Genomic DNA, 15,702 nt, shown 5'->3' with positions numbered 1-15,702 from the left:
AGAAGACAGGTAGCATCTGTCTTAGGATGCGAGGGCCGTTTCCTCCCAGGCGTGGGGTCAGATCTTTGAGAAACTGAGACTTCCCGTCCAGCCACCTGCCCTACACCGGGTGCCTGCCGTGGCCACCTCTCCAGACGGCTCCGGAGAGCCGGCCACGCAGCCCCGTCTCCGGTTCAGAAAGCCGGCTTCCCCCCGGCCCCCTGGGGAGATTCCTGGCTGTCCACTCGGCCTGGGTATCTAAGGGCGGGAGCCGCGCCAGGCGTGCCGGATAGACAAGAGGACACACTCCCCTGCCTGGCTGGCCACCCCACCCGGACCCAGGCTGAGCGCCGCACACTCCCGGGGGGGCCCGGCGCAGTCACGCGCCGCACACCACATTTGCGTTCACCAGCGCGCACGGCCCGCGCTCTCCGCCCCGCACACCTGCGCTCCGCCCCCTGGTCCTGGGCCGGCGACAGGCGAAGGCTATTGGGAACCCAGGGTGGCTGCGGCGGCGGCGCACGCCATCTGCCATCTCTTCTCCTTTCCGGGCCGGAGTTATCCGGAATCTGCCGCTGCTCCCAGCCAGGCTGCATCCCTCTCTATCCTTCCCTCCCCCCCGGCTGCCGCGGCACCGGTATCTGCAGCCGCAGCCCGGAGCCGGTGAGGTGGCGAAGGGGGGAGGGGAAGGAAGCGAGGGATGAGAGCCGGGAGGGCGTCGGGGGCCCTGAGCCGGACTAGGACCCCCCTCCGAGCCGGAACCCGAGCAGGAGTCGGAGCCGAAGCCAGAACCAAACCACCGGTACTGGGTGGGCCAGGTGGTCAGAATGGGAGGAACCGAAAAAGGGGGGAGGATGCTGGAGTACGAACTAGTGAGGGGGGCTACAGAGGCCTGGCTCAGGCCGGTGCGGACGCTGACTCAGGGGCGATTCTTGCGCTGACCGCCTGAGAATTCCGTCCCATCTCGCTCTGTGGTGTCCTTGGAAGGGACGGGAGCGCAGGACAAACTGGAAAGGGGAGCGCTGTGGGCGTCGGAAAAGCGGGACCAGGGGGAGAGGGCTTGCATAGCCGCGGTCCAGCACCCCTGGCCCTGACCAGCACCCCTGGCCCTGACCAGCACTCCAGGCCCGGACAGCTCCCTTGTGGGTGGGGCTGGACCTCCGAGCCGTGCCTGTTTCAGATCCTGAGACTGGCATTTCTGTCCCTTCCCCCAATCCTTCCTAGCCGCAGCCCCCAAACCCCAGGAGGCGTCCTGGCCCGCGCTCGCCCCCCAGGGCCTCATGGCGGAACCACAGCCTGACCTGGAGCCACCCCAACATGGGCTGTACATGCTCTTCCTGCTTGTGCTGGTCTTCTTCCTCATGGGGCTCGTGGGCTTCATGATCTGCCACGTGCTCAAGAAGAAAGGTTACCGCTGCCGCACGTCCAGGGGCTCGGAGCCCGATGACACCCAGCTCCAGCCCCGTGAGTGAGGAGCCTAGAACCTGTCTCAGTCACCTTTTTCCTTACCCTTGTCCGCACACCTCTGTCAGCCTTCCTGGCCAACAGACCCAGCCGCGTCCCAGCCAAGCCTTCAAAAGACCTTGTGATGCTTGCTTGGGTCAGCAGGTGGGGTTACACCATCCTGAAAGCAAGGCTAGAGAAGGCAGCATGGGGGTGGGTGGGGCCCCGCTGATGGTAACCTTGGGCTCCCATTGATTTCCTCATCTTTTCTGCCCTGACCCCTGAAATGCTAATGCCCAGCACGATGACACATAGGCACAAGGTTCTATCGTGAGCCATCAGCCACAGGAGCCATAGTGTCCCCCAAAGCTGACTCGCTTCCAATTCCTTGTCAACCTTTTTTTTTTTCTTTTCCTTTAGCTGACGACGATGACATGAATGAGGACACAGTAGAGAGGATCGTTCGCTGTATTATCCAAAATGAAGGTGTGTGTAAGCTCCCCCTCCCCATCCACCCCCTGACTTTCTCTTGCCCTGACCTCCACCTCCACTGACTCCTTTTCCTTCTCCCCTCAGCCAATGCTGAGGCCTTGAAGGAGATGCTGGGGGACAGTGAAGGAGAAGGGACAGTGCAGCTGTCCAGGTGAGCTGGAGACGAAGGCCAGCATGACTTAGCTTGCCTTGGAGAGTACCCTCTCCTCCAGCACAATCGTCTCCCAGTCTCCTTGCATGTTTGGGGTTGGGGGGGAGGGGGGAGGAGGGCAAAACTGGCTAACCTGTAGGAAGAAAGAAGTTTTATAGGAACCTCACGTCCTTCACATCATACCTCCCTTCTGGATGCCATCAAGCTTTGCATTCACCCTTTGTGAACTACATTCAAGCTTTACATTCACTCCTTTGGGTTAAGCACTGCCCTCTTTTTAGAAAACAGCTCTGGGAAGAACACATGATCACTACCACCTTAATGTTGAGTTTATTGGATGGAGACAGGAAAGAATGTTGGGGCCTGGGGAGAGTGGGCATCTGGAGGCTTCAGGAGCAGGCTGAAAGAACAGAAACAAACAGAACAGGACGAGGAATGGAAATGTCACCCCCGCTCCCTTCCTCTCTACCGTCCAGCGTGGATGCCACCTCCAGCCTGCAGGATGGAGCCCCGTCCCATCATCACACAGTGCACCTGGGCTCTGCAGCCCCTTGCATCCACTGCAGCCGCAACAAGAGGCCCCCGCTGGTCCGTCAGGGACGCTCCAAGGAAGGGAAGAGCCGTCCCCGGCCTGGGGAGACCACCGTGTTCTCTGTGGGCAGGTGGGGACACAGTGCCGTGGGGCAAGGGAGGTTGAGGTGGGGGATCCTGACTCCAAGGGTGAGTCCCACCTCTCTTCTCCTGGATTGTGACCTACAGCAAGAGTAGGTTATACAACGTACCCCACAATCTGAGGTCTCCGCTGCCCTAAGCTACAGGGATGTGGCCATCAAACCAAAGATGTCCCGGGTTGGAGGGGAGGGCCAAGCAGTTCCTGAGTTGTGATCGTAAGACCAGTGTTCCCTTCCCTCCCAGGTTCCGGGTGACACACATTGAGAGGCGCTATGGACTGCATGAGCATCACGATGGCTCCCCCACAGACAGGAGCTGGGGGTCTGGTGGGGGGCAGGACCCAGGGGGCAGTCAAGGGTCTGGGGGAGGGCAGTCCAGGACAGGGATGCCAGCCATTGAAAGCCTGCCCCCTGAGAGGCCACAGCCTCAGGCCCCTGCCAGCCCCGCAGTGCAGAATGGACTCAGGGACAGCAACCTAGACCCTTGTGCACTTGGAGGGAGCCCTGGAGCCTCTGCAGAGTCACCGCTGGTGGCTGGAGGGAGGGGCCCCAGCCCAGGGCTGGCCAGACAAGAGGCAAATGGACAGCCAAGCAAACCGGACACATCCGATCGCCAGGTATGAAGACACGCCTCGGCTGTGGTGGGCTGAGCTCTTACTGCCCTTTGCTCTGGGAACGGGTGCATTGATATGACTCAGATCCTATTCTCCTACTGTTGACCCCTCCTCTCACTCAGGTGTCTCCAGCACGGGGAGCAAAAGGTGTGTGAGGTAAGTGTGCCTGGGCTTCAAGTCAGATAATCTCATCCTCCCACCCCCTATTTACACTATTGAAGCCCATTGGCTGGCTCCCTGCACCCCTCCCCCACCCCCACCCCCAGTAAACGGCAGGCTTTTCCTTTGCTATATAGTCTTCGGTTTGGTGGTGGGGAGCAGGCATGCCCTCCAGGGAAGAGGGAAGGTACCACAGCCCCCGGGGGAAAGCTGGAATACAACGTGACTAGGAGGCAACACTATTACCCTTCCTCTCCCCCAAGCCTCCTTCTTCGTTGCTGAAGAACTACCAGTTGCAGAGCCAGGGGCTGGGTGGCCATGAAACCTCTACTTTCCACTGGACAGCACTGCCCCCAGCTGAGGGACCAGTCCTAATCGGTCTCAGCCTGGAGGACACTGGGAGAAGGCCCCCACCCACCCCCATCCCTCAGTCCCCTTTCCTTGCCTGCCAACAGGCTGCCTGACCCACGTTCCCCATCACCTTGCTCCATGTGCTAGAGTGTGGCAACTGGGATCAGGCCCCTTAAAGCAATAGCACCTTAGACTCCCCTGCCCTCTTGGCACAAAAGGCCCAAGCCCTGGCTTGGGCATCATGCCCTTTATTCACTGTCAATAAATCTGCTCAGACCATTACAGTTGTTTCACATAATGGCTCCAACTCCTTCTGACAGGTCCGCCCCCAACCCCTGTGGCCCTGGCATCGGGAATGGGTGGGTGACAGAGCCAGGGTGGAGACAGACTGTCCAGAGCCTCTCAAGACTTTTGCGGATGGGGTCCAGCCCCAGAGATTTCAGGGTATCTCACCGCTCCAGAGCTGGAGTGGTGGTAAAAAAGAAAGGGGTAGTTCAAGCCCTAGAGACAGTAAGAGGACGGACAATGCGGGGGAAAGGAGGAGTCCCAGACTCAGAATCGGAAAAGGGGCAGTTTCTACCCCTGGAGATAAGAGCAGAAACGGGGGAGGTTCCAGCTTCTGGCTGTGTCACTCCGGATCACTGAAGGTGGTCTCTGACAGCAAGGAGACAGGGCAGCAGCAGCATCTCGGCAGGGGCAGTAGTCCCCCTGGCTTCAGGTGAGGGGGTCTGGACGGCCAGGATCCGGGGCTTTCGCTGGCGGGGGAGGCGGTGGACGCACCTGTAGGGAACACACAGTCAGTGCTCCAGAGGCCTCTATTGGGGATGTCCCTGTGCATTCCCTCAGCCCTACAGACAAAACAGGACAAGGTGGAATGACTCCTCCCTACACAGTCTCCTCCAGGGAGAGGCTCTTACCGGCCTGAGTCGAGGCACCATCATGTCCAGGGGTCCAGGGCAGTTCAAGTCTTGGTCTGGAAACAGGAATCACAAGTCAGTCTTCAGACTTTGTTTTATTCATTGCTACATCATCAGCACTTAAGACAGTGGCACTCTGTAAATACTTGTTGAGTTAACAAACAGTCACCAACTTGGCCATAAAGTCCATCAGTCTATCCATCCTCAACACTTATGGGGCATCTCTTGAATAATCAGCCTTGCTCACAGTATCAGAGAAGGGGAGGTGGCATCCACAGCACCCCCTCCTCCACCCCCAGTGGTTGCCAGGAACCTAACAATGAAACACAACAAGCACAATGAATGACTGCGTGCTAAATCATTCCAAGTGAGCTATGGAAGGAGGTTCTGGGAAGAGAGTATAAGTACCGGAAGACTTTAGCAAAGGTGAACACTCCAAGATGGAAAATTGTAACACAAACCCAGGTGTTGGCAGCATTCAAAAAAGACTTAAGAGCAGAGGATGTGTATTGGGAAGCACTGTAGAAGAAGCTGGCTAATTTTCAAAAGAATGAGAACACAGCAATTGCTTGCATGCTTGTTATGTGCCGGGCACAATGCTGGACACTCTTACAGACATCTTTAAAAAATATATTTTTATTATAATAATTTCAGAGAGGAAGGGAAAGGGAGATAGAAACATCAATGATAAGAGAGAATCATTAATCAGCTGCCTCTTGCACTCCCCGCACTGGGGACCGAGCCCACAACCTGGGCATGTGCCCTTGACCAGAATCAAACCCAGGACCTTTCAGTTCGCAGGCTGACATTCTATCCACTGAGTCAAACCAGCTAGGGCTCTACAGACATCTTTTTAACTCGCAACAACTTCACTCTGTAAAGACCCAGACAGGTTAAACATTCCACCCCAAATCACACACTAGGCAGTCATAGAGTGGAGTGGGAACACTGGGCCTGGCCCCACAGTCCAAGCTCTTCTCACCATCATGCCTCAAGGAGCCTGATGGCAGAGGTTCCCAAGCGTAACCCAAGCATCCCAAGATTCCTCCTTCTTCCAGCCACTTTCCCGCCCCAAACCCCTAGTTCCCTTTACTTACCCCCAGACAGGACAGGTGCGGGGGCCCCATCCAAGGCAGAGGTGGGTGCAGGAGGGGAGAAGCTGGGAGGAGAAGGGGATGGCAGCATCTGAGGATGAGGGGCATAGTTAGTTCTGGCATGTGGGAAGGTCTCACCAGCTTGTTCTCTCATCCCATCTTCAGTCCCTGTCCTATCACTCCCCAATACCAAGAGTGCCAAATTTTTGTATCTGAATGAGGGTTGTAGCTGATACTCATTTCCACAGCCAATGTGTACTGACACTATGTTCCAGGCATTCTGTTAGCATTCCACATGCACCAATTCATTCACTTCCCACCACCACCCCATGAGGTAGGGATCTTGACAAATCCTGCATTAAGGGCAAGACTCAGATTAAGCCATCTAGCCAAAATCAGAGAACCAGTTAGTGGCAGAGTCCTGGCTGGAGCCAGGGTCTCCTGACTTCCACTCCTATGCTCTTCTTGCTGCATTATAATAATAAGTACTGTATTTTAATTTTTTAAATTTATTTTTTGTTACTCCTCACCCAAGGATATTTTTCCATTGATCTTTTATTTATTTATTTATTTATTTGTTTATTTATTTATTTATTTATTTATTTTAATATATTCTATTGACTTTTTTTTACAGAGAAGAAGAAGGAGGGATAGAGAGTTAGAAACATCCATGAGAGAGAATCATCAATCAGCTGCCTCTTGTATACCCCCTCCTGTGGATGTACCAGCAACTAAGGTACATGCCCTTGACCAGAATCAAACCTGGGACCCTTCAGTCCACAGGTCGACGCTCTATCCACTGAGCCAAACCGGTTTCGGCTCCATTGATCTTTTAGAAAGAGTGAAAGAGGGAGGGAAATACAGAAACACTGATGTGAGAGAAGCACATCGATTGGTTGCCTCCTGCATGCGCCCAGACCAGGGTCCGGGCTGGGGTGGAGCCTGCAACCAAGGTACATGCCCTTGACTGGAATTGAACCTGGGACTCTTTGATTTACAGGCCGATGCTCTATCCATTGAGCCAAACCAGCTAGGGCAAGTACTGTATTTTAAAGCACCTCCTGTGGGCCTCCGGGCTAAAGGCTTTACCGCCATTATCCACTGCCAGGATAGTGGGCTTGCTAAAGTAGGTATTATTCCCTTTTTACACATAAAGAAAGAAGTCGGTGAGGTCAAACAACTGCCCTAGATAATGTAGTGGGCACCAGAACTCAGAGCTATCTAGCACTAAAGTAGCACCACCAAACTCTTAGGAAGACTGCCTTGGTTTCTTTTTTCTCAGCCAGCCGTAGGAGATGGGGAGGCCCAAGCCCCTATGGGAGGTAAACCTGGAGAGGGGAGGGAGTGTTAAGATGAATATGGGGCCTCAATGGGATGGGAAGGTCAACTCAGGGTGCCTCACCTGTTCAGGGTCTGAAGACTCAGGTGGCCCTACGGGACCAAGCAGCTCCTCCACCAGCAGGGAGGGGAAGACCCCAACATGGCCCCCAAATTCTCCCCTCCAGAAGCCGTCATCCACTCCATCCTGGGCCCGGGGCAGCAGGCGGATGAGCGCCCCCTCAGGGAAGCTCAGCTCCTCTGCACTCTGTCCCATGTAGCTGTACAGGGCACGGGCCAGGAATGCTGCAGAAACCCGGGAGACATGGTGAGGGGTGGAGGGAGTGATGGTGCCCACGACCATGACACCTCAGGGTCACAGCTTCTCAGTAACTCTTCTCCGCACCCAGCATCCTTTGACCAAGAATTCTCCTTTCTTACCTGTGGGCTCTGCCCCTGAGGGATTGTTGCTGTCGTGGCCACTCTCAGGGAAGGAGAGGTCGGGAAAGTTGAGATAGCGCTCAGGAACAAAGCCTACTTCGCCGTGTTGGTTCCGAGCCTGCTCACCCAGGAATGAGAACAGACAATAGCCATGGCCCTGACCCTCCTCCACTCAGGCTTCTAGCTTTGCTTGGCTGAGTCCTTGTGGGCCACAGGGAAGTCCCTCAATTGCCCCGAAACTCCCAAGGTCAGAGCTCACGGTCCATACCCACCTTGAGCCATTCGTCAGCATCTCCCTCCTCTATGACCTCCAGCCACTCGCCTTCTGTGATAGTCAGCTCATCCTCGTGTCCTGCCTGGGCCCCACAAGGAAGGATTTAGGACTTGGCTGTCCCTCATCCCTGCCCAGCTGAGGTCCCCACCCCCCAATCCACACCTGATAACCAAACACCACATGTGCGGGGCAGGGGAAGGGCCTGGTCGCCAGGGCTGGGGGGCCGGGCTCCTCAAAGAGCTCTCCAGCCTCCTCACAATCCTCAAAGTCAGAGAGCTCAGCATCCTCCGCCTGGAGGGGAACAGAGAACAGACGTCACTGTCACTGTCACTGTCAAGTTCCCACTGTATCCCCCTCTCCTCCATCCTACCCTTGAAGAACTCGATGGGTCCTCCTCCAAGGTAGCACCACCCATCGGTTCATCAGATATCACAGGAAAAGTCACCACAGGGCAGGATAAGACTAACGGTGACTGCAGCGTTAAGTGTCCTGGGCGCTTACCATGTGCCAGGCACAGAGCTAACGAAGGATCTTATGTATGTCCTCTTATTTAAACTTCATCATAACCCACTGTTATTTTGTATAACTATTTACCTCATTTTACTTAGGAGAAAACTGAGGCTCAGAAAGGGTAAGTCACTTTCCAAGATCACACAAGTAATAAGTGACAAATCACTTACAGTCCGTCCCCAGAACCTTGGCTCATAACCACAGTCCTATACTCCATACAAGTTTGTTGGGGACTCTATGCTATAAACATGCGAAGAATTAGACTTAAGTGATTTCATTTAAGCCTCAGAACAACGCTTTGATGTAGGTACTGTTGTGATTCCCAATTTACTGGGCCTGACGTCCACCAGGGACTTTCGCCCTCCTGGGTGTGTGCGGGCAGGGAGCGGAAGGAGCTCACCGTAGGAGAGAGGTCCCTCTGGGACAGCCGGGCCTCGCTGAGCCGCTGCTCCTGCTCCACCTCGTCCTGGGCCTGGGTCATGGCTGGCTTCAGCCAGTGCTGGACATCCAGGCCAGCCTCCTGCAGCAGGGCCAGCCGGGCGGCCCCCTTCACCTGGCTCACCTGGCATGGGGAAGAGGGATCCAGTCTATGGCTGGGCTTGTGTTGGGGAGGTGAGCAGAGCCTCCCCAAATATGTTTACCCTTTACCTCCTCCATCAGACGGAGGAGAGAAGGATTGGCTGAGGAGGCGGGATCTCAGGTCCCCTAACCCCGGAGTGTCTCACCTGTGCCCGCAGGATGCTCTGCCTTACTTCATGCAGCCGCTGCTCTATGCTCAGAGCCTCCCGTTCCGGAACCTGCTGCCGCCTCTGCTCCAGCCGCTGCAGCACCTGGATTGGGAGCAGAGGACAGGGTGACGGAGATGCTATGGGACACAACTTCCAATGGACCTGGCACTTTGCTAGTGCCTTCATATGCGTTATATCATTTGATCTTCCCTGTGGGGTGGATGCTAGTGTTCGTCCTGATCTACTGATGAGGAAACAGGTCCAGAGAGATTAAACCACTCCCTTAGTCAGGGTTACATAACCTGGAAGCGACAGAGCAGGATGTGAACCCAGGTGGGTCTCGCTCCAAAAGCTGTGCTCTTGACTGCTCTGCCACACAGTTGGCTTAAAATACCTTCCCCCGCACCCCTCCTGCCCGCACTAGGACATCCCCAGTGGCCCAGGATCTCCGTCTCTCAGATATTCTCGTCCACCATGACACCTGTACCCCGCTCCTCACCCGAAGCGCATGGTTCTGGATCTTGTAGTCTCGGGCAGCTCGATTCGTCCAGCGCTGAACCTCTTTCTCCAGGTCGCTCTCCCCAGCCACACCTCCAGCGACCCCCTCCAGCTCCAAGGCACATACCTAAATCATGGGGGGAGGGAGGCCTGAGGGCTGTGGGGAGGACCTGATGCTGCTCCTTCTCTACGTCCCTCCCTCCGTTTTCTCCTTTTTACTTGTCTCTTGTCCTGACCTCCAGGGACAGAGGTGGGGTACACACCTACGACTGTGGACACAGGTGTGCGTTCATGTGAACATAGACACAGAGAGAGTCCCAGAAATGGGATCCCAGTTGAGGGACAGATGTAGAATGAGGAGGATAGCGCGGCGAAGAGAGCGAACGGTGGGATTAAGTGTGTTCATTTGTGCCTGGTGCGAGAGAGGGGAACTAGAGTCTGAAACCTCCTCTCCACGGTTTAGGTTACTAAGTTAATATCATCGGAAGGATAACGGGGATGGGCCTAAACTACAGTCCCCTTTACATGTGGCCTGGGAGGTCTCACCTGGTCACTCCCCGCGGGCTGGAACTTCTGCGGCGGTATGGGGGAGAACACCTCGGGGTCTTGAAGAAAGAGCTTCAGGTCCTGCTCCCAGCTTACCTGGGGGATGGAAGAAGTCAGTCAGCCATGAACTGGCTCCCTCTCCAAGCCTGTCCGCTCTTGGAAGAAAGGACAAGGTGAGAAGAAAGGAGGGTAGACACGCAGTGGGTGGTCTCTTTCAGGAGCGAGTACAGAGCATCGCTGGGAGCTGGTATCTATCGGGCACTGCCCTCACCTGGGAGGTTGCCTGCGCTCCCCGGCGGGCGTGCTCCAGCGCCATCTCTGCGGCTTCCAGCTCAGTGCGGCTCAGTAAGGTCAGAGGGTCCCTCAAGTGTTCCAACAGCTCGCTGACCAGGGCCTGGAAAGAACCCCAAGATACTGACACCACCCTTCCCTCGGGCCTTTACCACAAAGCAGGCTCTCTGTCCAGGTTTGGATGGGTGATGGGCATGAGGTATGGGGAAGGAGAAAGGAATAAGACACTATGAATTGCTTCTAATAATAAGCCATGGTGTGTCCAATACTTAACCACTTAAAAAGCAATTTTCACATCCATTTCCCCCCTTTGGCCCCATTAGTCTTAAAAGGAGGCAGAGCAGGGTTTACTCCTGATGAAGAAACTGGGGTTCAGAGGGGTGAAGCATCCTGCACAATGTCATGCCACCAGTCAGAAGCAGAACCAGAACCCAACTATGTATTTTCTACCAACTCTACCACCGCCCAGCCTGCTGATGGTGAGAAGCAGGGAAGGTCCTCCCCTCCTTTCCTGCTGACAGGCAGGGGGATCGAGGCTGGCACTGGCCTTGAGCAGCGCGGGCAGCTCCTCCTGGTAGTAGTGTTCAAGGTGGGCATTGGTGGACACCAAGTTGAGCAGGTACTCATTGCGGGCCACTTTCAGCTGCTGGGAGTACTGGGCCGATTGTGTGGAGAGCTAGGAGGGGAAAACAGGGTGCCAACATGAACCCGGAACCCTTACGGTCCTTCCAAGGCCAACCAACTCCAGAATAGATTCTAACATTATTGAGATGCTGGACACCATTCTTAAAAATGTACACATCCTCCAGGGGCATCTGTGTACATTTGAAATGACATCCTGGCCGCTCTTTACCGTGGTCTACCAGGTCCAGCAGGAGCTGGCCCCCGCACACTCCCTGACCTCTCCCCGTGTCTGTCCCCTCGCTCACAGTGCTCCGGCCACACTGGCCGTCCCTGAGTTCCTGGAGCCTACAGAGTTATTCCTGCCTCCGAGCCTTTGCTCTCCCTGAAATGTTCCTCCCCTGACCTTTCCGTGATCTTTGCATGGCTGCCTCCTTCTTGACATTCAGGCCACCTCTTCAGAGAGGCTATTCCTCTAAATGACAGCCCCTTTTTATCCTTTATCAGAGCACGTTTTATTTTCACCTAACGTGATTGTTTTTTTGTGTTTTTTTGTTTTGTTTTTACTGTCTGTCTCTCCTGACCAGGCTATGAGGTCAGGAACTCCATTGGTAACATTCTCGACTGAATCCCAGTGTTTAGAATGGTGCTTAGTACCCAGAAGTCCTCAATAAATGCATATTCAAAGAATGGAAAAGGAAGGCACTATTTTCATTTTACAGATGAAGAAAATGAGGCTCAAAGAAATCTAGTTAACACAAGGTCACCCATCAAGGAAATAGGGAAGCCTGAATGCATCCCAGGCTCTCAGACTTATGCCCCTGGGTTGCAAACCACTAGACTACTCTACCCACCCCTTCCCTGCCCCAACATGTGCCTGCATCTCCGAACCTTGGCGCTGAGTTTCTGGAGACTGGTCCGAGTGTGGAAGAGCCCATGGTCACTTCGGTTCAGCCTAAGCAGAAAAGGGAGAGGAGTCAAGATTAGGCCACGCCTTCACCCCCACCCCAGGCTCCTAACTCCCTATGACCCCACCTGTTCTGGACATCAGCCGCCTTCTCCTGTGCCAATGCCCACACACGTTGCCGCTGCCCATACAGCTTCTGACTTCGGCTCAGCTCCCGGACAGACTGCAGCACCTCGGCCTGTGCCCTCTGGAGGTTCTCTGCCCCCTAGGGGGATGGACACACAGAGTCTGCCCCAGACCACTTAACAGTCCTGAGCCAGCCCTTCCTTCATCCCATCTACTGAGCCATACCTTCCTCAGCAGCTGCTCCTTGGCACTCCGCCCTGTGCCCCCTGCCAGGTCACGGTATCGGTCGGACGCCTGGAGCCGGGCTTGGCCCCCAGCCACGGTGGCATCCAGCAGACAGCGCCAGGCACCAAACACCATCCTGCCTCCCCCCAGAGAAGGTCTATGTTGGAGAGGGAAGCACTACAAAGCTTCACAAGACACCCACCCCCAACACCATGGGAGACAGAGTGCTCTCCCATCCCCCGCGTCTGGGAGCCCTCAATCGATCAGCCCATTAGCTCAGCCACAAGGATCACTCATGTCCTCCACCCCCGCCTACAGTGTCCTTGCTGGGTCAGCTCCTCTCCCGCTGCTGTGTCAGCTCCCATGCCCTCCTCCCTCACTGGGCCTTCATCCCCACAGGTTCCTGGGGTCGAGCCCTCATCCCTCCTTGGTCCCTTGCCTCCCCCTCCATGGGACCCACCTGCTGTCTATCTCCCCACTCCGGCACCCTTCCCTCTTCAGGAACGGCCCAGCCAGCTTCTGGAGTGCCTGGTGGAAAAGTCATCACAGACCTAGCTCCCTTCCCAAGACTCCCCCCAACTGGGAGACTACGGGGTCAGAAGAGAATAATGCCACTCACCAGATGTGTATCGTGTGCCTCTCACTTTGTAAGTGTTTTACAGGCACTACCTTAGTCCACCCTTACAACAACCCTACATGAAGGAACAATTATTGTTATTCCCATTTTACAAAGAAAGGAATCGAGGCCGAGAAAAGTTAAGTAACTTGTCCAAAGGTCACACATCTAATAAATAGCACAAAAGGGATTTGATAGAAATCTGCCTGACTCTAGGCATTTGCTCTTGACCAGAACAGGAGTATGTGTGGAGGTGTACAGGAGGCTAGAACAAAAGGGTGGGTCTAGAGAAAGGAGTCCCATACCTGCCCATACTCCCGTTCAATGGCTGCCCTCTGCTTGCTGTAGGATCTGTGGAGATTTGCGGACAGGGGGGTTAGAGGAGGGAGGGAAGGGGATGTTACTATTTGGTCCTTTTCTTCTACCCCCAATCCTTTGCTCAGCCAGGGCAGGTGGAAGAGGGGAGCCAGGCCTAGAGTGTGCACCAGGAGGCCATGAGACTACAGAGAGTCCTTGAGATCACCGCAGGCAGCTGGAACACAGGTCAAACCCATCTCATTGCTCAGCGTCTCAGCAGGGTCCTCCCCACCCTGGGAGAACCATCTGTGGACTTGGAGGTGAGGACTGATGGGGAGGGCCTGGCTACACTGTCTGCCAGCCTCCCAACAAGTCTGGAAGGGGGGGGGGGGGTTCTGCCCTAAGAGTGATGGGGGAGTGATGTGAAATCAAGAGGGTTGAGGGAGGGTCCCTGTGCGTTTATTCATGTATTGGGGTGGGAGGAATCTGGTATCTGGAGAGGCAGGCCTAGGGAGAGGGCTGTGAATGGGCTAAGTTTGGCGAGCTCTTCACCCCACTCCCCAGCCCCGAGTACGTCCGGGAAGAGGCAGAGCCAGAGCGCGACCGCGAAGATGGGGTTCCGCGGAGGGGGGACAGGAGCTACTACCTGATGTCCTCCAGCAGATCTGCCTCCCGCTGCTGCCGAGTCTGAAGGATGTTCAGCTGCTCCAGGAAGCGAAGTTTCACCTCCTGGGCCGGTTTCACCTTCGGGGGGGGGTAAGAAAGAGATTCAGACCCCTGGCGCGGGGGCCTGGAAAACACTCCGCGCCGGCGGCGGGGAGGAGGCGGGGCCGGGGAGGGAGGGGCCCGGCTGTTTCCTCGGTTACTTCTGGGTCGGGCTCGGACCCCTTCCTCCTACTACTTGGCCCCCCACCGCGAGTCGGGTGCCCCCTGGACCCCACCACAACCCCAGCCCGCCGCGAGCCCCGTTCCCAGGCCCAGCTCACTTTTCGGGAGGGCGGCTGCATCTCCGTTCCAGCCCCGGCAGCAGCGACTGGACTCCGGAACTCCGGGTAGCCCCGCCCAGTCCTAAGCTCCGCCCCCTACAGGCCCCGCCCCGCCCCGCCCACGTCTGGTCTGGCTGCGCGTAGGGCGGCGAGACGCTAGGGGGCCGCGGAGGAGTAAACCTCTGTTGCAGCTTCCAATACCCCAAAAGGGTTCGTCCGGGCCGCTGGGTGGACGCCGCGTCCGCAGGGCGGTAGGGGGAACCCCAGGTCTCTGAGTCAAGACGCCGGGGTTCTATTTCTAGTGGAGCCGCTGACTCAGCTCGTAATTATTTCTAATTAACCACTTACATATGCAGATGGCCAGTCCCAGGCTCAAAGGGTGAAGGATGGCGACCAGGGAAACTGAGTCACTGGATGCCTGGGTGAAGTCTGTCTGACAAGGGAAACAGGCCTGGTCCCAAGGCCTTTTCTCACTTCCCACTGAACTGGAAAAGCCAGAGTGAGCTGAGGTGAGAAAGATGCCCGGAGCCAGGAGGGAACCAGTCCCAGGAGAAAAGACAGGTGCCTCCAAGACCAGGGGAAACTAAAAGACACCCGGGAGTGGGTGTGAGCTGAGAGGTGAGCGTGGGGCCTTATGGGCCAGAATGCCCCAGTCACCTTTAGGGTCGGCCCTTCAGCCCCCACACAGCTTTCTGAGGCTCCACACACCCTTTCTTTTCTTTTTTCTTTTTCTTTTTTAATATATTTTATTGATTTTTCACAGAGAGGAAGAGAGAGGGATAGAGAATTAGAAACATCGATGAGAGAGTCATCGATCAGCTGCCTCTTGCACACCCCCCACTGGGGATGTGCCCGCAACCAAGGTACATGGCCTTGACTGGAATCAAACCTGGGACCTTTCAGTCCACAGGCCGACACTCTATCCACTGAGCCAAACCAGTTCCAGCACACACACCCTTTCTTTAAAAAAAATTAAAATATATATATTTGTATTGATTTTAGAGAGGAATGGAAATAGAGAGATAGAAACATCAATGATGAGAGAGAATCATAGATTCGGCTGCCGCGGCTCAAGCTCGCCCTGACCTGGAACCTTTTGATACACAGGGGATGCTTCAACCGACTCAGCGCCATAGGCCAGGGCAGTAACTGCTCCTTCCACCTGAGTCTTCCCCAGTCACCTACCTCAGGTAACACAGCAAACAGTACTACTCTCCATCCAGTTGGGAAAGTCAGGAACCCAGGGTCAGTGTGCCTTTCTTCTGCCTCCACATCCATCAGCAAGTCCTACAGGTTGTTTGTAAGAAACATCTCCCTATTGATCCACTTTCCTCAATTTCCATAACCACCAGTCTAGTCTTAGCCCTCATTATCAGTCTCCTAGTTTAACATGGGGTCTCCTTGCTTCCAGTCTCTACCCCCCCTCAACTACAATCCACTGTTCATAA

General features: G+C 55.5%; 2 protein-coding genes across 8 annotated transcripts; one reads left to right on the top strand and one right to left on the bottom strand.

Moving 5' to 3' along the window:
- The first annotated feature begins 25 nt into the window (after positions 1 to 25).
- RELL2 (RELT like 2) lies at positions 26 to 4,142 on the top strand. 4 transcript variants are annotated; one of them, XM_036425309.2, is made up of 8 exons: positions 27 to 781; positions 1,204 to 1,443; positions 1,843 to 1,908; positions 1,999 to 2,065; positions 2,542 to 2,727; positions 2,981 to 3,353; positions 3,473 to 3,506; positions 3,773 to 4,142. In XM_036425309.2, exons 2-7 carry the CDS (start codon positions 1,260 to 1,262, stop codon positions 3,503 to 3,505), a joined length of 909 nt encoding a protein of 302 aa, XP_036281202.1. In that variant the 5' UTR covers positions 27 to 781; positions 1,204 to 1,259; the 3' UTR covers position 3,506; positions 3,773 to 4,142. The 4 variants fall into 4 exon arrangements, with proteins under 4 accessions (XP_045432804.1, XP_036281202.1, XP_045432803.1 ...); XM_045576847.1 differs by having other exon boundaries at positions 28 to 781; positions 1,210 to 1,443; XM_036425311.2 differs by lacking the exon at positions 1,204 to 1,443 and having other exon boundaries at positions 29 to 781.
- On the bottom strand, positions 2,377 to 14,402 carry FCHSD1 (FCH and double SH3 domains 1). Of its 4 annotated transcripts, none has more exons than XM_036425300.2 (20): positions 14,255 to 14,402; positions 13,915 to 14,012; positions 13,277 to 13,322; positions 12,816 to 12,883; positions 12,356 to 12,512; positions 12,133 to 12,269; positions 11,989 to 12,052; positions 11,024 to 11,152; positions 10,457 to 10,579; positions 10,186 to 10,281; positions 9,641 to 9,766; positions 9,139 to 9,243; positions 8,814 to 8,975; positions 8,066 to 8,194; positions 7,902 to 7,985; positions 7,630 to 7,747; positions 7,274 to 7,494; positions 5,875 to 5,962; positions 4,778 to 4,833; positions 2,377 to 4,640 (listed from the first exon to the last, which is right to left on the bottom strand). In XM_036425300.2, the coding sequence occupies exons 1-20, from the start codon at positions 14,273 to 14,275 to the stop codon at positions 4,575 to 4,577; spliced, it is 2,094 nt and encodes a 697-aa protein (XP_036281193.1). In that variant the 5' UTR covers positions 14,276 to 14,402; the 3' UTR covers positions 2,377 to 4,574. The 4 variants fall into 4 exon arrangements, with proteins under 4 accessions (XP_036281193.1, XP_036281195.1, XP_036281196.1 ...); XM_036425302.2 differs by having other exon boundaries at positions 12,356 to 12,491; XM_036425303.2 differs by lacking the exons at positions 12,816 to 12,883; positions 14,255 to 14,402.
- Positions 14,403 to 15,702: the final 1,300 nt, after the last annotated feature.

Source organism: Pipistrellus kuhlii, unplaced genomic scaffold, assembly GCF_014108245.1.
Source record: "Pipistrellus kuhlii isolate mPipKuh1 unplaced genomic scaffold, mPipKuh1.p scaffold_m20_p_8, whole genome shotgun sequence".
Lineage (NCBI taxonomy): Eukaryota > Metazoa > Chordata > Mammalia > Chiroptera > Vespertilionidae > Pipistrellus > Pipistrellus kuhlii.
Note: the sequence above shows the minus strand (reverse complement) of the source record. Positions and strands in the feature narration are given on the sequence as shown.